Raw genomic sequence first — 25,298 nt, forward strand, 5'->3', positions numbered from 1 at the left:
CAGGCGTCTAAATGGATATCTCTTCCTTTAAAAACTTCTGTGATGATAAATGTGTGCGTGGGATCCTGTTAAGCAGGGAATTCCTTTGAAAGCCTTGTTTCCCTTTTCTCTCCGTGGCCCAGAGATAGATCCTGGCCGCATTTGGATATGAAAACTCCTCAGCCTTGCCGTGTTCTCCTGCCCCTTGAGAGTTGTGTTCTGTTTGAAAAGAGCTGAACAAATGAAGGCTGTTTTTTCACTTGGGATAAGAATATCCTTCTCAAAGCAGTAAGGGCTGAACGAGGGTAACAGGATCCATATGTTGAAGCTGGCTGCTAATACTCAGCATATGGTCCAGCAAACTTTCTCGGGGGGACTCAGCTTCTCATTCTTTAAGGAATGCCCCAGTGAACTCCAGAAAATATCAGGACTTAGGTGACCGTGGCATAGACACAGCTTCTGGGCTTCATAAGCCTGTTGTTCCCAGAGAATGAGAACCACAGGAAGTGACAGGGAAGGTCCTGGCTGGCCTTAGCATGGATAGCACTGGCCTGCAGCTCTCTTTGTAAGGCTCCATGCTCCCCAAGATAATGATGGGCCCTTATCAATTCATGGGCTCTCTGTGTTCTGTTAAGGGATAGTGAATCCAAGGGTTGTTACTTGGGGTTCCCAGATGGTGTGCTCTAGTGAATGGAAACGTTTTGCCCTCTGTGCAGGGGCAGCATTGCATCTTGGAAAGAACATCTACCCGGAGCCAGGAGGCCTGGGCTTTGGGGCCATGCTAGCCCTAACTAGAAGTGACCATAAGGAAGTCACTTCACCTTTTCCTCATCTGGAAAATGAGGCAGGACTTGGTGATGTCTGAGACCCCTTTGGGCTCTCACAGTGTAGAATCAAGTGGCACCTGAACTCCATCCCGAGGAGAATGATAGGAGAAAGCAGCCACAGCTAATCACACTTGCACCTGTGGGCAGTGACCCCCCCCCGCGGCATAGTATTCCAGCACAGCTCTGTGTGCTGCGACCACATTCGGGAGAGGCAGGGGAAGACCTTTTATCGCTCTCAGGCAAGAATTCAGTCCTGAGCCTCAGGGAGCCGGCAGTGGTGGTCTGAGCAGGGGAGAAACTAGCTGCCCTAGATTACTCTATTTCTTCCAAACCAGTTTTTGGAAGTCTGGGTTTTCCTCTCTGATTTTCACAGAGGACAGTGTCAGCATCTTCCCTCTGCCTCTGCCCAGGGCCCCATTTCTCCCCCTTATGCCCTCCTCCTTCCCTTTTCCATCCCTGTCTCCACCATATCACCTCTTTCTCTCTGAAGCCTCTGCTGGCTTTCTCCATGACCTGCCTTGTCTGTTGCTGGCATAGTTAGGAAGCCCGCACCCCCTTCCCAGCCCCAAGCAGGCCCTCTAATCCCTGCAGTCGGCTGAGGACAACTGTAGTCTCTCCATCAAATAAGCATAGACCAAGACCTGCAGCAGCTCTGCCTGCGAGCCGGTCACCATGGCAACGAGCATTACCTCCATTCTACTGTGAATAGAAAATGGCTGTTGGAAGGAAGGGCTCATTGAATCTCCATTCCCCAGCCTGTTTTGTTCAAGCCTGTCCCTCCTATGGGCCTGAAGAAGCCCCATGCACTGAACCAAATACCTGTTTGCCTTTAGATTTGGGGTTTACTTCAGAGGAGGAGAGGCAGAAAGAAGTTGAATTCAAAGGAATAAAGCATTTTTCCACCTCGAAACTCTATTTTCATGAGGAATGGTTATCTGCTCCCAGCAGATAAACGAGGAGCAGATGAACACAGGGATCTGTGAGATCTGGCGCAGTGTATTTTGTCTTATCGGTGCAGTGGAATGACAGAGCATATGGATGTTCAAATAAAAATTCAGGGAAAGTAGCCAAGGGACCCAGGGAATTCCGCAGGGCATGGGCTACAGAATTTCCAAAGGGTGTCTGACTAATTGGGGTGGTGATATGTGATGTTGGCTCCTGTTACGGAAAGAGGCGTGTTGGTCCTGTAGTCGTGAGAGAAGGTGAGCTTTTACCCGTACCATCCCCACTTCAAAATCAGTGTGAGCCCTCCTAGTGATTGTGTCCGGACAGCCTGGGGAACTGGCAGGAGACCCCTGAGCTTGATTCTGGAGTGCAGGCTTCCTGCGCTTGACACAGCTGTGGAGACACTTCAGAGGACATCCAGAAGGAACTGGTTGGGTCACCATTTCTGTGAATCCCAGGATGTTGCTATTTTGGAGCAGGATCATAAGTCTTTTCAAGGGGTTGGAGACATTTAGGGCAGAGATCACCCAGAATCTCCCAGGGCACCTTGCACTCTCTGATGGGAAATAGCTATTCCATAGGAGAATGGTCTGGGCCGTGTCTCTCCCTGGCTGCACGTGGCCCTGGCTGTTGGTGGCACAAGTTCTCAAACTCCACACAACCTCCTCCCTTCACTCTTTCTTAAAGGCAGTTGGGAAGCCTGTTTTTGAATGGAAGATCTGGGTTTCATTCTTGAAAATTGGAATGTATGTTTGAACTGAACTTTTTGTTTTGTTTTGTTTTTTATTTTGTTTTGTTTTTTCAGTTTCTCTGCAGGTGGATATTGTTCCCAGCCAGGGGGAGATCAGCGTTGGAGAGTCCAAATTCTTCTTATGCCAAGGCAAGTGCCCAGTGCGCAGCTGCATTTTAGAACTTGCTTCAGAAACTCACCGGGTAGAGCAGAAGCCCCCAGGCCATGTGAGCTGGCTGGTCACGCCCCACCTAGAATTCTTGGCATCGCTCTATTACAGGTTCAATAGTATGGCCATTTAAGAGCCAGGGCCTCTTCCTTCCTTTTGCAAACAGCTGCCTCAACATAGCAAATCTGTCATCTAGACTTTACCTTGACTGCAGAGGAAGTCTAGGAGTTTTCTTAGGAAAATCAGCACAACTTCCAGAATACTGAATCATCCCGCATCTACTATTCTGTATACATTCAGAGTTCTGTAAATGACAATGGAGAACAGCACTGGCTCAGAAACAATACTTCAGTGGATCTGTTTAAGGCTTATTTCTTAGAATTCCCCAGAGCTTGAAAATCTGTCTATAACTTGCCTGTAGGTAAATAGAATACTGGTATGGCTTTTGTTGTAAGGACATATATCCTGGGTTTACCAGGTCTATTGTGAATATCGATATTCTGTGCCATGGTCCCCACCAGAGCTCTGAGATATGCCAGACCTGGTGACCTTGTTTTACATTTAGAAAACATGCCCCATTTCCACAGCCCAGATAATTACCAGAAAATGTCCTGTGGAGGAAAAGGCTTCAAATTAAGCCTCAGATTCTCTGTATATGACATGACTGGGATTCAGAACATGGAAGAACCAGGAAAGAGCTGAGCTAGGTGTAAACGGTGACATTTAGCAAGCAGCTTTTGGCAGGGAGGGGTCTTTAAATGCTGTCATGATTTGCACGGACGAGGTGGCTTGTGGCCGTCGGATGTGTTCACTCCAGCTTTGCCTTCATTACAGCAATTTCAATGATCTGGAGACGCAGCCGTGGAGCCCACAGCACATCTTGCAAATAGCGATATTTATTGAAAACATGATGGGCCCTGAAAGGAAGACTGCTTCATTTCCATACTAAGCATCTGTGCAGGGCTGGGTGGTGCAGGCTGAGAAGGGCGCCATGCGAAGAAGCAGGGCCCCATGCAAACAGGCTGGGCGCCGCCACATCCGCCGGATCTGAGCACCCTTCCAGCTCAGTGTCCTGGGCAGTTTCAGTGTCACAGCCCTGTTCCAGCTCAGTGCCGGGGGCAGCTCAGCCACCGCAGTCTGTTCCTCCTCATTGGTGCCTGGGGAAAGGAAGAATGGGTGGTTCTGGCCACCTTCTTTGCAGCGTTCAAGGAAATGAATTTGTCTGAGCAGGGGGTGATGAAATGACAGTCATGCCAGTTTGTGCAGGCAGATGCTAGAATAAACGTGGCTGGCAAAAATAAAATGAAAAGTGGTTGGAATCTGCACTCCTATACTAGCCAGTATTTCTCACCTTCAGCTCAGGAGACCCATTATCCAAGGCTTCGAAAACAAGCTGATCAGTCGACTCAGACCAGTTAGGCTCTGGCGCCCGAACCCTAAATACACTAATTCCCTTGCTTACCCGTTCTGTGAGGCATGTGTGTTCCTAGCTTAGTGCCCAGCATACAGTATGTTCTCAACAAGTATCTCTTCTCTTCCATCATTAGGGATAGGACCATGATAACAACTAGCACAAGTGGTTGTTGAGTTCTTTCCAAATATTGTAAGAGGTGTTGAGTATATAATAGTTAAATGCAGAGGCCAAAGAAGGGCTTCACGTCATTCTAGCAGCCATACTCGCCCCTCCCTGATGTTCAAGCCTTGACTGATCTATTGTTCAGTAACTCTTACTGATCAGCCATTGTCAGTCTGAAGGGGACTTAGTCTTTTCAACTTCAGTAGCTTAAAAATAATCTCTTCCTCTTTAGTGGCAGGAGATGCCAAAGATAAAGACATCTCCTGGTTCTCCCCCAATGGAGAAAAGCTCACCCCAAACCAGCAGCGGATCTCAGTGGTGTGGAATGATGATTCCTCCTCCACCCTCACCATCTATAACGCCAACATCGACGACGCCGGCATTTACAAGTGTGTGGTTACAGGCGAGGATGGCAGTGAGTCAGAGGCCACTGTCAACGTGAAGATCTTTCGTAAGAGCCTCCTTTCTCTTCTGCATTCTCTGGCCTCCCCTTGCCAAGGAGACATGTGGGTAGTGGAAAGGTGGAAATGATGATAGAAGGACCAGCTGAGGGCCTAACCAGTCCCATTCTCTCTCCCTAAGTCTTTTCTGACCTTGGCCAACCCAGAACTCACAACCCTGGTTCACACTGGTCACAGCTACTCCCCCACAGGCATTCATTCTCAAAATTCAAATTACAGAGTTCCCAGAGGGCTGTTACGGGTTTCTCTATCCCTTCCCCAAATGTTGGCTGACTGTTCTGCAATTTGGGCTCTTCTCCCTTCTTATTTCCCTCTCCCCTGCTGGTAATGGAGCCTAGGGCTCAGTGGGGTGGGGGATCATTATCTGAACACTCTCTGCCACTCAGAGCAGGCAGTTCCTATTGCCTCTGAAACCCCATCTGTAGGTGGCATCTCGTTACCTTGTTAATATCATGCATCCATCCCAGTGGTTGGAGTAATGGTGGGTGACAGCTAATGGAACAGTATTGATTGCACGGTATTTATTGCCATTAAATGTGCTTTTTTTCTGTTCTTTTCATCAGCATTCTGTCTGCCGTAGGAAAGTTGGGGTGGGACTGGGAGTAGCGGGTCGAATGGGAGACAAGAAAAGGACTGATGACTCTTACTATTCGTTGTGGAATGGATGTTCCACCCGTTCATTGTACCTATAACCTGTGCTTCACTGGCATCACCCTGCATGACAAGGAACCCTTGGTGAAGATATTCCTTTCATTTCTGTAGACCCTTTTCTGCACAAAGTGTGATAAATTTAGCACTCAGTGAGCAGATATTGTTGCCAAGCATTGGTAACCTATGCTTGGGCCAGCTGCTCCACCTGACATCTGTGAGGGTGCCCCTCTTATCCAACTGTAAATCAAGATTGAGACTTGCCCAGGACTCAAGTCCAGGTAGCATGGCTCTAGTGAAAGGGGATCTTTGTGGGAGAAGCAGCTGTTTTCCCTCACTCTTCTGTTCATTTTCCAGAGAAGCTCATGTTCAAGAATGCGCCAACCCCACAGGAGTTCCGGGAGGGGGAAGATGCCGTGATTGTGTGTGATGTGGTCAGCTCCCTCCCGCCAACCATCATCTGGAAACACAAAGGCCGAGATGTCATCCTGAAAAAAGATGGTGAGACCTGAATTTTCTGGCATCTGCCTTTTCCCCAGGCCACCAAGTTCGCTAGCTATTTCACCTGTACTGAGGCATTCCAGTCCAAACTCCAATTCATGTGTGCCCGAACCCTCATGTGGTTTCTGGGTCCTGAATAGATGTATATCTGAAGTTGGTATACTTAGGTACTTGATTTTCTCTCCAATACGAAAGACAAATTTCTAATAGACATTTACTCTTGGCTGTATTTCAAAGCCAGGGCCACATTTTCTTATTTGGGCGTAAAACCCCACCCTATAAGACTGAAGTTAGGAGAAAGGAAAGAGACTCAGCCACCTGCCTGCAGATGCTCTCTGACTGATTCTTGGATGAACCTGCCTCTTATCTCTTCTAGTCCGATTCATAGTCCTGTCCAACAACTACCTGCAGATCCGGGGCATCAAGAAAACAGATGAGGGCACTTATCGCTGTGAGGGCAGAATCCTGGCACGGGGGGAGATCAACTTCAAGGACATTCAGGTCATTGTGAATGGTGAGGAGATCCCGTTCTTCCTGATCTCTGCATTGCTACAACCTTGGTTCTCCAAAATCATTCTCTTTAACTTCCTCTTTGGTCTGTAAATTAAATCCTGTCCTGACTCAATCATCCGTCTCAGCTAAATCCCCTCCCTACCGTAACATCTAGATTTCTTTTTTTTTTTTTTTTTTAAATATACTTGCCTATTGGATCTTCCCTCAACTATGGGGGATTTTAGTGCAGCAACTGAATGTCCTTCACCGTTCTGCAGCACTAAAAACTTTCCCCCTGCTTACCTATTAATCCTCATTGTCCTTGATGTTACCATAATTGTGAAGTTAGTCCGCTGCTTAAATGTTCAAAGAAAATATTACAGTCAACTCAGGCCTCAGAATAGTCAGAATCATGGTCCATAGGCTTGTTAATCTTAATTTGCAGTGTCAAATAAACACATCCATGGAATCGATCTGACGTTTACAAGATGTTTACAGGAAATTATAATGTCAGTACTAAGAAAATAAATAAATCGGGGTTGAATTGTTTTGACTATTGACACATGTTTTTTTTGCCAAACTCTCCCCCTCTCATTCCTTTGGTAAAAAACAGTTTTGTACAAGGTTGTTTATCACAGTCCCAGAGAAATGGCACTCTTTGTTGTAGCTGATGCATTCGAATTGGTGTTAACCATTTAACCACTGGGAGCAGTAATGTCCAACTTTTTCCAGTATGAAGAGCCCCTTTTTAACATCAAGTTTCACTGACCCTGGTAGTTATTAAGTTTAGTATGCATTGACTGAGAAAATATATAATGAAAAATAGTGACTATAAATTGAATACCATCTTAACATGAATAAAATGTATTATTATAGCTTCTCAATTAATGAAAAACAAAAATGCATGTTTGTAGGAGAACTGTTTATTCAGTTTGCAGAAGTTATTTAGTACACACATGAATTTCTATTTCTGACACTAACTCTGTAGCTGCACAGGACGTTTGTCTCACAGGCTGAGAACTCCTGACCTGGAGCGGTGTCTCTTCTCCAGGCCATTGGGTTCTTCCAAATTTTCACAACCACCCTGTGACACCCTTTTTTCCTTCAGTGCCACCCACCATCCAGGCCAGGCAGAACATTGTGAATGCCACCGCCAACCTCGGCCAGTCCGTCACCCTGGTGTGCGATGCCGAAGGCTTCCCGGAGCCCACCATGAGCTGGACAAAGTAAGAAACTGGCTCATGCCTTTTATCATGGACTAGAGGAGAATGGGGCATCATAAAGTCTGCTCCATGTTAGTGTCTGAGTGGAATGGATGTGGGCTTCTTAGGAATATCAACCCCAGGAGAAGAATGGACTCTTTTCTATAAGATTCTCTTGCTTGTGCATTGATTATTCCTTCAATTTCAGCCTTGTGGGGGCAGAGTCAGAGCCAGAGGGTGTGGTCTTGGGAGCCCACTTTGAAACCTTTGTGGGTACAGTTGCAGCCCTTAGATAGTCAGAGGATGGAATAGAGGAATAAGAGGTTATGTGGACGTTCAACCTGGTGCCTTAACTTTTTGTGAAGACTGAGGAGTCTTTCCCATTGACTCAGTCTGCATTCTGTGGAACCTAATTAAAAATAAACATCTTACTTCTGTGGTTGAAATCATGCTACTTTGCATTTCTACATGCTGTAGGGATGGGGAACAGATAGAGCAAGAGGAAGACGACGAGAAGTACATCTTCAGCGACGATAGTTCCCAGCTGACCATCAAAAAGGTGGATAAGAACGACGAGGCTGAGTACATCTGCATTGCTGAGAACAAGGCCGGAGAGCAGGATGCGACCATCCACCTCAAAGTCTTCGGTAAGGGCAGTGGGGGCCCAGGTCACTGCTCTGCCACAGTTCCCCTTCCTCTGCACATTCAGTCCATCAGTAAGACCCTGGCCACTCTCCCTCAGAACATAACTCAGTGCAACCATTTCTTGCCAGTTCGACCACCTAGTCCAAGCCCTAGTCCACGCCACCATCATCCTCACCTGAGCAGTGGGATGGTCTCATAGCTGGCCTCCCTGACTCTCCCTATTGGTCCACTTCATTCCCTTCTGCTCACAGTAGCCAGAAAGACCTAAGTACCACTCATCTGTTTGAAAGCCTCCAGTGGCTCCCTATGGCAACCAGAATAAAATTCAGACTCCCTGCAATAAGACCAGACATGAACTAGCTCCTGCCTTCTTCTCCGGCCTCATCTTTCTTTCACTTTGCTGCACATGCAAAGTTCTCCAACCACACAGGCCTTCTTCACGTCCCTCAGACATACCAAGCTTGTTCTTCATCTCAGGGTCGTTGCCCTTGGTTTCTCTTCTGCTTGGAATATCTTTCCCTCCGATCCACTCTGAGCTGCCTTCTTCTGATCCACCATTCAGATCTTAACTCAGACTCACCTTCTCAGTGGCTCCTTCCTTCACTGCCCTGGCTAATTCAACTCTCCCTGCACTGCGACCACCCCCACCCACCTCCACTCATCTCTGTCTCGTGACTCTTACTGTATCTTCTTTGCTGTACTTAACAGTACCTGAACAGATGTCATTTGCATATTTGTTTTGGGGATTGTCTGTCTCCTACCTCTACTAGTGTGTAAACTTCAAGATAGCAGAACCCTGGTTGTCATACACGGCATTATCTCTGTGACTCCAAACAGTGCCAGACTTGGCATAGGCACTTGGTAACTTCAGTGGTCGATGGGCTGGCTGCTTTGCCTTGTTTGCCTCCTTCCCTGGCCTGTGTGAAACAGTGTCATGGAAGAGCCCCCACATCCCTGCTCGCTTCATCTTCATAAACTCAGGAAACTTCCATTCATTTCAGAACTGAAAAGCATTTTGACCTGATCTTGAAAAAAGAATTGGTTGCAGAGAAACGTTTAACCTAATGGCCCTCAAGTCTCTCCACGTGTCCGTTTAGAAAACACAGATAAACTGGTCTACTGTAGACAGCACTGGAGAGGTGCCAGTCTGAGGGGCAGCTCTGGTGCATGGAGCCCCCAGGTCATTAAAATATGTACCTGGGAATCAGGGTTGGGACCTGCTTATCCAGCCTGATAAGGAGAACTGTTCATAAACACAGACCTTTGAAAATCAAGACTTTATATGCAAATGACCTGCTAGTTATTCAGTAGTAAACAGCTGGTTTAGAAACAGGCTATCAGTTTGGTTCAAGTTAACTCTATGTATTTGAGAGTGAAAGCTAAACTTCATGAAAAATATTCTTGAAAGTCTTTTCTTGAATTCAGACTGATCTTCCCCAATCACTACGGTTTTAGTAAGTTTTTCCATATTATAGAAAAAGATAGATGCATTTGTTAATTAATCCCTTCATTTAATAAATATGTATGGATCACCATTGTTGCTGGACAGAGGGGCTACAGAGATGAATAGGATATGATCCCTTGACCCTGGGAAGCACAAAGAGGGAAATAAATGGATAAGCATAAACATTATAATAGTGTCAGTCAGCAACATTTGAGTGACTTCTGTGGGCTCAGTCATTGCCAGGCTTACAAGATGAATAACACGGATTCTGTTCTCATCAGTAGGTTCACAGGCTAATGTAGATAGTCAACACTGGAATTTGAAATGACAACGCATTATTATGGCTTCATAATAGCAATATGCACAGTGTTTCATAGGAAACAAGTTCTCTGGTCCTGTGTGATGTAAGTTAGAGAAGTCATTAAAATGTACTATTTCATAAGTAGGAATTACCCAGCTGAAGGAGTGAATGAGAATTTTAGGCAGCCTGGGCACAGGCACAGAGGCAGGAAAAGCACAGGCTGTGCTGAATGGGAGCTTCTTGTGGACAGGGGCTGTGTCTGTTTTACTCACAGATACATCCCCAGCACCCGCATGCAGTAGGCACTAGATTGAATAAATGAAGGAACTGTCATTAGTCCTATATGATGAAGCAAACATACCTATGTGGCATTGAGATAAGCCTGGAAACACGATCATCACCTGTCTTTAGGAAATTATTTTAGACTTTAACTCCATAAAGTAGTAATAATAATAATATCAAACATAAGCAGAACACCTATAATGTTCCAAGCATTCTGTGAAGTGCTATATGTAAGTTAACTCTTTTCATCCTCATGATGCCCCTGTGATGGAGATTTTATTATTATCCCCATTTTACAAAGGAGGAACCTGATCACAGAGGGATGAGGTGCCTCTGGATTCAAACCGAGGCAGGTGGCTCCTAAGTCCCTTCTCTAATCTAACAATGATGGTTGTTAACTCCAGGAAACCCAACAGAACACGAATTGTATCTGAATTATATAGGGAGTGTCTGGCAATACTAGAATCAGTGCACTCTGCCTGCACCACCAGGTAGCTCATGGTTTCTCCGTAAAAGCAACTCAGCCCTGACTTGGCTGGGCATGAACAGATCTCAGCTTCTCTTCCAAGCCTCTCTGGTGGTGATGGCTGCCCCAGAGTAGTGAGTGCAGGGCCATGTGGGACCGTGGTAGAGGGAAGAGAGTGGGTCAGGTCGATGGGAGGAGGTCACAAGGCAGGGAGAGTAGGGTGGGGAAACTGCTAAGACAAGATTTGTCTTCCCACCCCCACCTTGGACACATACACCCCTCTTCATCACAAACACACACACACACACACACACACACACACACACACACACACACACACACACATATTTCACAATTTCTTTCCCAAGACTGCAGCTGGAAGAATAGGGAGCATAGTGGGGCAAACAGAGAAGAGGTGGCCAGGCTCCTGAAGAGACAGGTCAGGAATCATAGATTTGTAGGGACTGAGTCCACGCAGAATGGGAATCCTCCCCTGTCATAGTCTGAGGAGCGTTCATACAGCCTCCCTGAAGGAACCTGGTGCCTCCTCTCCACCACCTTTTCCCATCCATCTCCTCTTCTCATCCTCCTTTCTCTCCTCCTCCACTGGCCTCCCCGTTGGTTGAGGAGACTCATACAGGGCTAGGGAGCCACCTGGGGAGGCACCAGCTGGTTAGGGCTCCTTCTCCTTCCACTCTTTTATTCCCTTTCCAGCCCCTTCCAACTTGCCATCGTGGACCATCACTGGGGGAGAAATGGGGCAGGTTCCCCAAGTGGGAGTATAGTCTACAGCAATGAGGTAGAAAAGGGAGGAAACCTGTAGCTTAGATAGTAAAGAAAAGCCCAGAAGTCCTGTGGCTTCGAGAAGGGATGTCCATCAGTATGTATGGGACATATCTCAATGAGGGACTTTATGACATAATTTGCATCATTCTTTCCTAAGAAAAAGACATGTTCTAGCACATGTTGCCTTAGTTATTAGCTAGATGCCCCTTTGACTAAGTAGATGCATCCTATCGTCCTTTAAATTTGGCAGTGAATTCTCATTACTGTTGTCTCCATGCATGCCCCAGAAGAAGTTTTATCTCTATTGATTCTTATGATGCTCATGTACATGCTCTTGAGGTCTCATGCTGCTGTGGCTGAGGCAAGTTCACCAGTGGCCAGGAGCCCTGTGTCTCAAGCAGCCACTGAGGGTTACAGCTAAGGACAAGCAGTGGCCTGAAAGAAGGTACATCTGGTCATGCCCCATAGCATAGTGTCCAACCTCTTCGTTCAGGGACGCAGGGGCCTCAGGGCTCTTCTTCGGCTAGGGTTGTAGGAGCATGGACTGGAGTGGGAGTAGACAAGGCTGCCTCTTAGTGGCAAGCATTCTTGGAAAACTCACAGGAGGAAATACGGGGAAAGGTGCAGTGGAACAGTCTGAGGCACTAAGGCCCATGGAGGCAGGTGGAGAATAGAACAGGGATCCAAAAGCCAAGAACTCATAAGAGAGGTTAACTAATAGAGGGCAAGGGGTGTAGGAAGATGAAACCCAGAGAGATCCCTCTAGATGCTGGAACGCAGAGGGAGGGAATCTTTTGAGTAGGGTGACCCAGCATCTGTCCCTGTTTGCCTACTAATGCCCTTTGTCCTGGTGTAATTATTTAGAGCCTCTCATGTCACTCTCAAGAGAGTCCCAATTTAGACAATAAATTGTGTATATCACTGTCTTGTTCTAAGGTAGCATTCTGAGCTTTCTGAGTTAGTTCTGACAGTAGCACTGCTTCTAGAGTAATAGAGAATTAAGTTATCAGTGGGAAGCTTGCCTTCCTTCCCACAGCACTCTGTAGACTATACAAAATTAGCCATAATCATGTTTTAATAAGAATACGGTTTGCCTTTTTTCTAAGGAGTCATGCAATGCACCTTCTGTAGCCATCTGGGAAATGGAGCCTCCAAGGCCAAATATTAATAGATGGCAACTGACCCTTGCCTGTCTTCTGTTAACCTTCAGCTGCCGTGACAAAGTACTGCAGGTCAGGAGAAGGTCAGCAAAACACTGTCCAGATCTCAGAGTCTGACAAGATTTTAAGAGGCCCCAAATTCAGCCTTCCTGGGATTGTCTCCAGACCTCAAAACAACTGTTGAGTTTAGCAAATTCAGTTGTATGGCTGAATTTTTTTTTAAATTTTTTATTCTGTGACTTTTACAATATAGAGATTCAGCTCTTATTTTACCTTTATTTTATTTTATTAACCTTTTTGTTTTTCATGTTTATTTTATTTTATCTTTATTTTACTTTGCCCTCTAAAACTCCCCTTTCAATGGCACTTAGCACATATTCCTTCCAATACGAGTTGTAATATTCTCGAAAATCGTACTTACTAAGGAAGACACAATAGGGAAACCTATGAGGTTTAACCTTATTCTTGTGGACTTCATCAACTGAAATCTATGAACATTTGGCCAAACTGAATTGAGATGTGCCTATGTGCTATCCATCAAAAAAGGATTTGCTAAACAGGCTGTCAGTATGCATTACCTTTAGGCAAATATTTGAACTATATAGGTGATTTTATGTAGAAGCAGGCATTTGTAACAAAAAGTATATAGTTCTATTATTGTTTTCTGTTTATTAAAACAGCATCAAAGACCTCAACATGGAGAATGTATATAGGCAGTTGTTTATTTGCCTACTTAGGGTTACTGTATGAATTTGAATATAAAGTAAATGTAGTCTTTCAAAAACTAGCTATTATTCTCTTGGGGTTTTTTGGTTCATTTGTTTGTTTCCCTAGCCTGGCCTTTTCCTATATTCATGAAATAAGTTACATTTGTGCAGTGTTATCTTTTCTCTTCCACACAAAGTTCAGCAATTTCAGAGCATAATTGTTTTAAATTGGGAAAATTCAATTTTCTCTAATGTTTTAACATTTAACTTAGCTTTGGAATGCTTGTGTTTTCTTGCATTACCCAAAACATTTGGAAAATGAACTCATCTCAACTCATCTCCTTCCCATCCTGAGCCCACCCCAGAGCCCCCATCCAGTTCCTTGCCTGATTTCTTCATTTGAGTTAATGCTAACACCATTCTCCCAGTCGCTGAGACTCCAAGTCACTTGGACTCCTTCTTATTGCTTCTTTTGGTTCTTCTCACCCCTCCTTGCCCTCTGTTCAGTTGCCACTTATTGAACCTTCCTCCAGCACCTGTCTCAAAGCTGCTCTTTGCTGTTTCCCCTCGAACGACCTCGTTCAGGATCCAATGTTACCACACATCTGGGTCATTGCCAGGGCTTCCAAACTGGTTTTCCCACCTCAAAGTTTTCTCTACTCCAATGCTTCCTGAAATGTCCCTAGATTAACCTTCTTGAAATACAAATGCTTTTGTGCCCCTAATTAAATGCTGTCTGTGGGCCTCCACCAGGCACCAGGTAAAATTCCAGCCATCCAGCCTCACCTTCCTGTGCCTCATGCCACACTGTTCTCTTCCCAGCCATCTCTTCATATGTTTTTGCTTCTTTGCTTTTATTCAGTCAGTTTCCTACACTTCAAATGACTCCATCTCCACCCTAGAGTTCCACCTGCTGAAAATCTCATGTTCCAGCCCCAAAGCCGTTTCCTCTTGAAGGTTCCATCCAGGGAGTGATCTTCCTCTGCGTCACGCCTCCTGCGTTCCTTGCCCTTATCACTCTTACTCTATAGGGTATTTCTTATTATTATGGTTTCCGTGTTGTCACATGCCTACATCATTGTAAGCCTTGGAGAGTCAGGTCTGTATCTCCTAAAACACCTAGACTAGGGTCTTGTACTTAGCAGATAGATAACCTTTGTTGGATAGGTGCATGCCATCATTTAAACCCAGAAAGCTCAATAATTAGATAAACTCAGAGAAATGTTTTGTCTTTTCAGCAAAACCCAAAATCACATATGTAGAGAACCAGACTGCCATGGAATTGGAGGAGCAGGTCACTCTTACCTGTGAAGCCTCCGGAGACCCCATTCCCTCCATCACCTGGAGGACTTCTACCCGGAACATCAGCAGCGAAGAAAAGGTATCATGCTGCCCAGGAGTTTCAGGGCCTTGGAATGCAGACTCAAAGCAGATTGAGTCTGCTGGTGCCCAGTTCTCTTTGGTGAGCTGGGAGATGGGTTATGGTCACCAGAGGCCACAGCCAGATCCCGGGGCCTCCCTCCCCAACCCTGCAGGACATGGCCTGCTCAGCATCCCCTTGGAATGGAATAGGCACAATTCCTTGGATAGGTTGGCGGGGGCGTGATGTATGGGCATGCTCAAGTTAGATGTTCTGGGGAGGAGGCAATGGTGATTTTCAATCCCAGAGTTATGGAGCTGTGAAGGAACAAAGAGAAGACAATATCCTGGTGCACCAGGTGACATTGTCATCATCTCAAGGGCACCCTAGGAAAGATCTCCCAGAAATAACCAGGCTCAAAATGAACCTATTAATTCTTTTTCTTGTGTTTGTATACTCATGCTATATATGCACTTATGCACAAATGCCTGGTTGCCATTGTGTCTGCCTGTATTCTTGGTCACATTTGGATACCATTTTGTTCTAAAGGCAAAAATATTTAGCAGTTTCTAAATGAGGATTACATCCTGGTTTTTCAATATATTCATGGAGGATTTAAGAACATCGTAGCAACCTTCCTGGCAAATTAAAATGGCGGGAAAGATTGAGCTTTAAAGTCCGTGGATTTATAGGCCACCGGAAAGCTATCTTTAGTGTTGACAATATATAAAAACTGAGGTGACCCCACATCATACAGCCCTTGATTATTGAGTGGGCCAAAAGTAGGAGGAAAAAGCTTCATTTTAATGCAACTTAAACCATCTTATGGTACTTCTCCAATCTCATCTCCTATATCCTGTAGTAATGGGCTTTGTTTTAGTTAGCCCAAGTTTTGTCACCTAGTCAGGGTAATGGCCTTAGCCTTATGGAACATTTATAATGGATTGCTTATTGATCAGAATGTCAAAAATGATAGATTTTCACTCTTCTGCCTACCTAAAGGAAATCTCTAGAGAGAGTAAACTCAAATAAAGCCAGAAAGGATAGTGTGAAATTCCAGAGTTAAATTTGGAAATTGCATTTGAGGAGCTGATTTCTGTCCCACTAATAGAAAACAAAACTGCATCAGATGGAACAGAAATTGCTCTTCCAAATAACCTATTTTTTTTTGCAACTTTTACCTGCAGAGTTAAATTCAACTTAACAAAAAGTCAACTGAGGAACTGCTAAATATTTTTGAAACCCACATATGCTGTTTGATACTGTGAAAACCAGCTAGATTAAGAGATGTTGTGTTTACTTGGATACTTTCTTTATCAACATTAGAATTAAACCCTCAGCTAAGATTTCAGCCCCACTCATGTGTGTTATGTGGATTGAATGTACATTTCAGGGCTTAAACCACAAGGCTGCTGCTTGGCAGATCTTTCTACATCAGCTTAAAAGTAGATTTTTGTCCAGAGTGACCCCGTGTATATCTTTGACCTATGGTGAAGGACAGAAATAATATCTATCTCAGATGAATGATGCTTTTGAATTCTATATCTTTTCTAGGAATAGCTCAACAGCCAAGCTAGACCAGAAAGGTTATTAAGATTTGTGCCTACTGAGGTTTTTTAATAGGTTGGCACTTCTGGCTTGTAGCTATGATTTCATTTTTATAGAATGAGAATAATAGCCAGGAACTAATACACATTCATACTTGCTAAATATGGAGACAGGTGTCCAGCAGAGACTGTCTCAAGCCTAGTAGTGACTACTTGTTATATAATTCTGCTGTTGCTATAGATCATTTGTCTTAATCTTAGATCATTATTTCTGCCCAGCCACATTGGTTGTATTGTATTTCTTTTACAAGCCTTCAAGCTCACTTTATTGGAACATGAGTGACTCGGTGTTAAAACAAGTCCTGCAAATCAGCTAGTGATGTGACACCAGACTGACATATTTGCCTAAGTGAAACCCTATATAAGAAAATTTGCCATTTCTGTTACTTATATATTGACATCAAAGAGGCATATTGTCCATCTTACACTGTGGATAGCTAATAATTAAGAAAACAAATATAGGCTGTTCATGAACTGGTTGGAGTACAGAAAATAAATTTCACTTTTACTCTGGCAGCCTCTCCTCACATTCTCCCCCATCTGAAGCTGCATTCTGTATAATTAGGAATCAAGATTACTAGCATCACTGTAATTGTAGGAGTGGAAAACAACCATTTTCTTTTAAAAATCAGAGTGATATGCTAAGCAAAGAAGAATAGATGATTGTATCTAATTGGTCAGGTAAAGAAGCCTCCTGAGATTTAGATCACATAAAATGCTAAAATCATAGATGTTCAGAAGGCACCTTTTGAGGTCATCCAGTCTCACCTGGCACCCTGGCCTAGCATCCTTGCCAGGAAGCCAGTCCGTCCCTGTCTGAAGCGTGATGGTGTCAGTCCTCTGCAGGGGAGTTGGCCAATGCTGAAGAGCAGAAAGAGCTACTTCCTTGCCCCTTCCTCTACTCAGTCCTCCCAGCCTCTGCCACTCAGTCCTTTGCATGAGAGCCATTAAAAGCTCTCCAACTTTCCTCCAGTCCACTCCTCTTACCTTGAACACACCAGTTATTTTCACTATTTCTCATATGTCATAGTTTCCAGACCTTTTATCTTTCTGGTTGTCTTATACTAGATAGTTTCAGTTCACTAGTGCTCCCCTAAAATTTTGCTGTGCTCAGTGTAATTAATGCAGACTTCAGGAGGGCTATTGCCTCTTTGATCTGGATGCCATCATGCAGAAAAAGGCGCATTAGCTCTTAACAGTCTCCTTATTCTGTTGCCTCATATTGAGCTTGTGGTCAACTAAAATGCTCAGGTCTTTTTTACATGATCCCCATTTAAGCCACATATCCCCTATCCTGTTCTTATGCGATTGATTGGTTAACCAATATTGCAGAATTTTATATTTATTTATGTTAAAAATTGCATTTGGTTTGTTGCAGCCCATTGCTTCTCAACAGGGTCATGGTGGCAATTTGGGAAGAGGCTTCCTTCACTGGGACTGTACTGTGCATTGCAAGAAGCTTGGCATCTCTAGTCCCCTTCCTGTTAAATGCCAGTAGCCACCTCTAATTGTTACTAAAAATATGACACATACAAACACCCCATGGCTTGAGAATGACTGTTTGAGTCCATCTTTCTAACCAGTCAGGACTGACTTTCATTAGAAATTCACCTTAAAAGTCTGTGTGTCCAGGGCACTTCAACCCATGTGTATATTAAAAGTAAAGAAGTAGAGTAGTCAGTGGAGATCAGCCTAAGCATAGAGCCCAAGAGCAGGCAGTCCAGTAGCCTTCCCAATGCAGTCGTCGTCTAACATTTGTATTAGCTGTTGCTTCCAACCTTGTATGAACACTTATTTACAGTATCTTTGTCCAAGTCACTGATAGAAATGTTGACTAGAACAAGGTCAAGTACAAAGCCCTTAGACTGCCACAATGGCTTCCTTCTAGCTCGGTGGCTCAGAAGGTAGGCCACTTGATACCACGGTGCCACAGTGCTCTCTCATGATTTGTATGACTTTAGTGGAAGATTCAGTGATTCCTTTAACAAAGTTAGTTACAATATTAGCAAGTTAAAGCAGTTTTGTGTTTTGCTTCACTGCTGAGTTTAGTCTAGTATTAGTCTTCTTAAGGTAAGAGGTGGAAAAAACGCATTCAACTATAGACATATAGTTATTGACTTTCTAATGGAATACCAATGTTCTTGTTCATTATAAAAGAAGGGGGGAGATAAGCAAAAACAAGTACAGTGAGCCTGAATGTCACACTCTACCTTTGGTCGTGTCTCTGTATTGAGTCTAGTTACTCATTTGAGAATGACCATTACCAATCTGTTAAGCTTCAGCTAGTTGAGTTGGTTTAGCTCAACAACTGATAATAGCTAGGATACCTAATTGTTTGGATCATTGAGACCATTAAGGTGGATCAGCTGTCCAAAAGTTGATGCATTTCCTAGTAGTTACTATTACATTGACCAAAAAATTTGACCATCATAATGTGTCAATTTGATCAGCTGTATGAAAGTCATTGTGATACCTCAGAAAGCTTCTGCTTCCATGTTATTTCATTACTCATCCTGCCCAGATTCCTTTTAAATATTGCCAGGTGTTTGAGTGAGTGGTGCTAAATTCCAGGTGTCATTTACTTACTGACTGAGACCCGTGGATGATGATTTACATACTCTATCCCTGGCAGAAAAAATCCATCATATGCCTCTTTGAACATCTCAATGCCTTTGAAATGACTGACAAAAGCCTATGAAGCCTTATTAAGGAAAGGAGAGCAGTGAAGAATTGAGATCAGAAGAGATAGGAAAAATGAAAAGCATTCTGTGAACCTTGAATCTTAGGCCGACAGAATATCCCATAAGTAAGAGAGAACTTTTGAAGTTCTGGATTCTTTGGAAGCTGGAGTCTCCTTTTCATGAGAAAAAAATTCCTCATTCAGTACAAACCCAGGGCCCGCTTTTAAACACTGGAAAAGATGACTGCATTGAGCAATCAGTCTGGTTTATCCAGCGTGTGGGCACATGAATAATGGAATACCTAAGAAAATTATAGAAATGCTTCACTTTATTTTATATATGTGTTCCTGCAGATTTGTGTGTAAGACAATAAAATATGAATATCAAAACAACCTAGAACAATTTTTGGAGGATTACTAATCATACCCTGATTTATTTCATAAGTATGTACATTTGCATATCAGGTTGTCCTATCAGTTGTCCTAATGTGGGTCACACATTCACCAAATTGTTAGGGCCAAGATATTTCCTATCATTCCACCAGGCACAAAAGTAGAAGGTTATGTTACTGGAAGCTTTGTGTTACTAGCAACTACTTATTCTAAAAGCCACAGAACCATAGTGATTTGGGAGAGACACAGGAATAATCAGATTTGAAAAAACATACAACTCAATGGGATAGAGTCTCTCAAAAGAAAGATCTTGATTCCTGCAGCCCTGGCATGTAACCGACAAGCTTCTAAGTGATGTGGAATTGGCAAGCACATTTGACGTGTTGGCCCACCGTTACTTTGGTCTCTGCATGTTCCTCTGTTCTCACCTTCTTCTTCATTCCCACTTCATGTGACATAACTCGATATTTCCATCTCATTTCTCGCAAAAGTTCCTTGCATTTAGTGGACTCTTACTAAATGTTTGCTAACTTATTTGCATTCCCTGGATTGCGTTGCTATGATTCTGGCATCTCTTCTATCCTTTTTCCATCTGAACATCAGAGACAATCAGGCAGTCTTACCATGTAATAAAAAGAACAATGCAGCTATCATGTCTTTGAATCCTAGTATGAAAAACAGATAAACTGTAAGGAGAATAGATTCCCAAGTGCTGGAGAAATAAAAAAATCTAGATGTGGGTGGAAAATCCCTCTAACTTCTGTATCCCTGGGTTGGCTTGCAAATGCCAACTTGTGAATGGAATGCCATGTTTGATGGAGATGGTACATGCTGGAGCCCACATACCATCTGGGCATTCTCTGCTGTTAAGGACTGGAGCCCTCCCTCAACCACTCCCATTTGGTATCCTCAAAGCTTCCTGACTCCTGGTCTCAAGGACTTCATACTTCTCATTCCTAGTGTACCTCTGTGCTCCTTGCTTTGCTCCTTTTTGGCAATAAAAATTTGATTTTAACAGAATGCATGCAAAGAATTATAAAATACATGAGCATTAAATGGCATTAGTATATCTATGATAAGCTGCCTTATAAAACCCAAAGGCGGAGACCTATTCTCTCCCTCTTTTTTTTTTTTTTTGAGACAGAGTCTCACTCTGTTGCCCAGGCTGGAGTGCAGTGGCGCGATCTTCCTCACTGCAAGCTCTGCCTCCCGGGTTCATGCCATTCTCCTGCCTCAGCCTCCTGAGTAACTGGCACTACAGGTGCCTGCCACCACGCCCGGCTAATTTTGTGTATTTTTTTTAGTAGAGATGGGGTTTCACCGTGTTGGCCAGGATGGTCTCGATCTCCTGACCTCATGATCCACCCACCTCGGCCTCCCAAAGTGCTGGGATTACAGGCATGAGCCACCGCACCCAGCCGGAGGAGACCTACTCTCTAAGTATCTCTAGATAATGTGGTTAGAACTAGTCATGTCACCAAATACTATGAGCAATATTTAAGGTATTTTGGAAGAAGAGCAGTCTGGTCCTACTGGTATTCATAGCTAGGTATACCAAAGATTAGGAAAGCCTGAACCTTTTGAATTATACATTTTAATGTGCCTAAGGGGGAAGAAAAGCTGGACATAAGCTAAATCCTAAATTAAATTGTGTAATAAACACACCATTGAAAGTGGGCCGTGGAAAAAGTTCTGAATTAAAGAAAAGCTGCATGTGCACGGAATGCAGTGTGATACATTCTCTAAAGCAACATGTTGTAAAATTTTACTGCTTTCTTGTTGTGTTTTATATCTTGTTTTCTCCAGGCTTCGTGGACTCGACCAGAGAAGCAAGAGGTATAGCTTACCTGACCACTAGCCAGTCTTTAGTGTTGAAAGCATTACAGTTTAACTCACCATTGCAGATTAATAACCAGACATGCTAAACTAATTAGTAATTTAGTTAGATTAAAGAATAGGTCGATAGTGGTAGACATTACTTAGCAATAGTATCGTTTTAGGATGAGCAAGCAAGCTGTGTTGGGAGTGGATGAACAAATCCATATTGTTTCCTAAAACTGGATCTTATTCTCTTGCTGGTGCTGGTAAAATCACATCCAGGTAATTACACCAATAGAAACAAATTGCCCCCAATTCCCAGGCCAGGCATTTTGAAATGGTGAAAGTTTTTTGACTCACGTGGTTGATGTGGCTCTGGACCATAAAGTCACAGAGTTAGTGATCGAAAAACCCACTCCTCCCTTTCCTTTCCAGCTCAACTCATCTTGTTGCTCACTTATTTTATAATGATCGGTCTTGGTAAATTATCACGTCATGTTTCATCTCAAAAGCAATGCAAATGGCACCTCTCGTTGGTTTTCCCAAATTGCTAAACATATCTCTGTTACTTTTATAGAGCATTAAATTGATGAGATTAGAACGGTGTGGTACAAATGGTTTTATGTTTTTTAAAGTCAGTAGCATTTAGCCTTTGACATTTCTCTGACTCATGGCTTCAGTTTGGATAATGTGGGACTTAGTTTGAAAACTGAAGCTGAGTATTAATCTTTAGACCTTCATTGCCACATCTCAAGACCCTACTTATGATCATGCCTGTAATTTTTTACCTGATTTATATGAAGTGACATATAGTGAAAATAAAACCAGTAGACTTCAGATGAGATTCAAGGATCTAATCTCTAAGGACTTTTTTAAAGTTGCCTTTGCCTTTTATCCAGATGGAGCTTTGATCATGTAATGCTATAAATGCAGAACATGATGATCCTATAGATTCTGTATTTTAATTTGGTAAATCTATCCTCTTAGTCTTTCAGAAATGATAATTATTCAGAACATATAACTCATGTGTTCAGGTCAAGGCTATACATATTTATATGCTGTTTAATATTTAAAAGTTGACTGCCTGTCCCCAGGCACTGATCTTAGTTTCTGCACATGAACAGGCTGCCATTGTCAAATTCAGTTCATTATAAACTTCCTGTGTATAAGACCTTCCTCCCTGTCATTGGGATGACTGTTAAGTGCACAACCTCACTGAGATGCTTCCCGCCTGTGGCACAGGAATCACTTAGTGCTATCACAGGTTGGGTGCTTTATTGTCCAAAAGTCATGGACCCACTGGGATTGGGGAAGAGAGAGAAGGGTTAATTATCAGCCACTCTTAAGCAGCTACAGATCTCATTCTGCTTGGCCTCATACAACTTTCCTTGTCATTCTCATTTAGAGCTGGTTGAGGAACAGCTGAGATTTATCAGGGAGTGTTAAGGAGATGTTAAGAGAATTATTATTGTAAGTGGAAGTAATAGGTTTACTCCCATGAAAGCAGACACCTCACTCCGTTTTTCAGAAGTGTCCTTATCATGAGTATCTTACTTTGGATGTAATTGACTTTCAAGTGAATACTGCCCCTAGGGCTCAGAAGTTCCATTCTCTCCTGTTTGTCTCATTTGGAGATGAATACCATAAGTCCAGATGAGTGCAAAAGAAGGCTCGGGTTATGGCCAATTTCATTTTGTAAGTTCTAAAAGCGTTAGCACTTTTACCTGGAATGAGGGAGACAAAAACATTTTGATGAGAATAATAATTATCATTACCCTTCATACTTTTGGGGAAAAAAGGAGTTTTCTTGCCATCAATATCTTTTCATACTTGCCCAGAGCTCATCTGCTCCTTCTGCTGCAGCCTGGGTGGTCAGCGTGACTTTTTGTCTGGATGGCTGGTGGGTGGCACACCCTGAAGTTGTGCAGGAGCCATAGTAAAAGCATTTCAGGGGAAGATAGTCTAATGACACTGGAGTCTATCTGTGTATCCTCAAAGGGAGAACTGGGCATCTGGCAGATAATTCCATCATCAAATTGGTAGTGAGCCTACTGCAAAATAAGGATTCTCTTTAGAAGGCTGGTCTGTGGACATCATTAAACAGGAGAAATTTCCACTTGGAGAAATTTCCTGAAAGAAACTAGATAGGAATTTTAAAAAAAAGTATGGCTGTCCACGCAACTGTTTTCTAAGCTTCTCTTCAACCATTTTCTAGATTATTCTGAGTAAAGACTTGGAATATCCCCTGCTTTGTTGTCGTTAAGGTCCTGTTCTTGCCTACATTCATTTCTCTGCCTCTTTTGTTACAACATCTCTTCCTTATGGAAATGTTCTCTTGACTTCCAGAAGAGTATGGTTCAATTTCCAAGTTTGTATGTGGCAGCCCCAGGACAAGTCTGGTCTGTGTCACAAAGAATTTTAGTTCAGTTGCTGGTTGATATCCCAGAGATCACCAGAAAGGCCAGGGGTTGTCCTTAAGTTCCCTCTGCCTTCAGTCCTGCTTTGTTTTGGACAAGTAGGAGTGACAAGCAGGTCAGCACAGCCCTTTAGAGATACCTGCAGGGATGGCCCCATGTTCTCGAGGCCACTAGTCTAGACTCACGGGTAAAGACTTGAGTATGATGTATGAAAATAGCCCTGGAGGTAGGGGCGGTTCCAAGATGGCCGAATAGGAACAGCTCCAGTCTACAGCTCCCAGCATGAGCGACGCAGAAGACGGATGATTTCTGCATTTCCAACTGAGGTACCGGGTTCATCTCACTGGGGACTGTCTGACAGTGGGTGCAGAACAGTGGGTGCAGTGCACCGAGTGTGAGCCGAAGCGGGGCAAGGCATCTCCTCACCCGAGAAGCACAAGGGGTCAGGGAATTCCCTTTTCTAGCCAAGGAAAGGGGTGACAGACGGCATCTGGAAAATCGGGTCATTCCCACCCTAATACTGTGCTTTTCTGATGGTCTTAGCAAACAGCACACCAGGAGATTATATCCCGTGCCTGGCTCAGAGGGTCCTACGCCCACGGAGCCTCGCTCATTGCTACCACAGCAGTCTGAGATCAAACTGCAAGGCGGCAGCAAGGCTGGGGGAGGGGCGCCCGCCATTGCTGAGGCTTGAGTAGGTAAACAAAGCGGCCGGGAAGCTCGAACTGGGTGGAGCCCACCACAGCTCAAGGAGGCCTGCCTGCCTCTGTAGACTCCACCTCTGGGGGCAGGGCATAGCCAAACAAAAGGCAGCAGAAACCTCTGCAGACTTAAATGTCCCTGTTTGACAGATTGGAAGACAGCAGTGGTTCTCCCAGCACGCAGCTTGAGATCTGAGAACAGACAGACTGCCTCCTCAAGTGGGTCCCTGACCCCCAAGTAGCCTAACTGGGAGGCACCCCCTAGTAGGGGCAGACTGGCACCTCACACAGCCGGGTATCCCTCTGAGACAAAACTTCCAGAGGAACGATCAGACAGGAGCATTTGCTGTTCACCAATATTCGCTGTTCTGCAGCCTCCGCTGCTGATACCCAGGCAAACAGGGTCTGGAGTGGACCTCCGGCAAACTCCAACAGACCTGCAGCTGAGGGTCCTGACTGTTAGAAGGAAAATTAACAAACAGAAAGGACATCCACACCAAAACACCATCATCAAACACCAAAGGTAGATAAAACCACAAAGATGGGGAAAAAACAGAGCAGAAAAACTGAAAATTCTGAAAATCAGAGTGCCTCTCCTCCTCCAAAGGAACGCAGCTCCTCACCAGCAGCAGAACAAAGCTGGATGGAGAATGACTTTGACAAGTTGAGAGAAGAAGGCTTCAGATGATCAAACTTCTCCGAGCTAAAGGAGGAAGTTCGAACCCACGGCAAAGAAGTTAAAAACCTTGAAAAAAGATTAGATAAATGGCTAACTAGGATAACCAATGCAGAGAAGTCCTTAAAGGACCTGATGGAGCTGAAAACCACGGCACGAGAACTATGTGATGAATGCACAAGCCTCAGTAGCTGATTCGATCAACTGGAAGAAAGGGTATCAGTGATGGAAGATGAAATGAATGAAATGAAGCGAGAAGGGAAGTTTAGAGAAAAAAGAATAAAAAGAAATGAACAAAGCCTCCAAGAAATATGGGCCTATGTGA

General features: G+C 44.0%; 1 protein-coding gene across 14 annotated transcripts in view; it reads left to right on the plus strand.

Moving 5' to 3' along the window:
• NCAM1 (neural cell adhesion molecule 1) overlaps positions 1-25,298 on the plus strand; it is a 316,550-nt gene that overhangs the window by 238,982 nt on the left and 52,270 nt on the right. For 7 of the 14 annotated variants that reach the window (XM_054525078.2, XM_054525079.2, XM_054525086.2 and 4 more), the window contains exons 2-9: positions 2,557-2,631; positions 4,459-4,677; positions 5,693-5,836; positions 6,213-6,350; positions 7,437-7,554; positions 8,008-8,177; positions 14,560-14,702; positions 21,168-21,197. In XM_054525078.2, coding sequence (XP_054381053.1) covers positions 2,557-2,631; positions 4,459-4,677; positions 5,693-5,836; positions 6,213-6,350; positions 7,437-7,554; positions 8,008-8,177; positions 14,560-14,702; positions 21,168-21,197 — 1,037 coding nt within the window. The remainder of the gene's footprint in view (positions 1-2,556; positions 2,632-4,458; positions 4,678-5,692; positions 5,837-6,212; positions 6,351-7,436; positions 7,555-8,007; positions 8,178-14,559; positions 14,703-21,167; positions 21,198-25,298) is intronic. The other 7 variants (XM_054525082.2, XM_054525088.2, XM_054525089.2 and 4 more) reach the window with 1 other exon arrangement.

This window comes from Pongo abelii, chromosome 9 (assembly GCF_028885655.2).
Source record: "Pongo abelii isolate AG06213 chromosome 9, NHGRI_mPonAbe1-v2.0_pri, whole genome shotgun sequence".
NCBI classification, from domain to species: Eukaryota; Metazoa; Chordata; class Mammalia; order Primates; family Hominidae; genus Pongo; species Pongo abelii.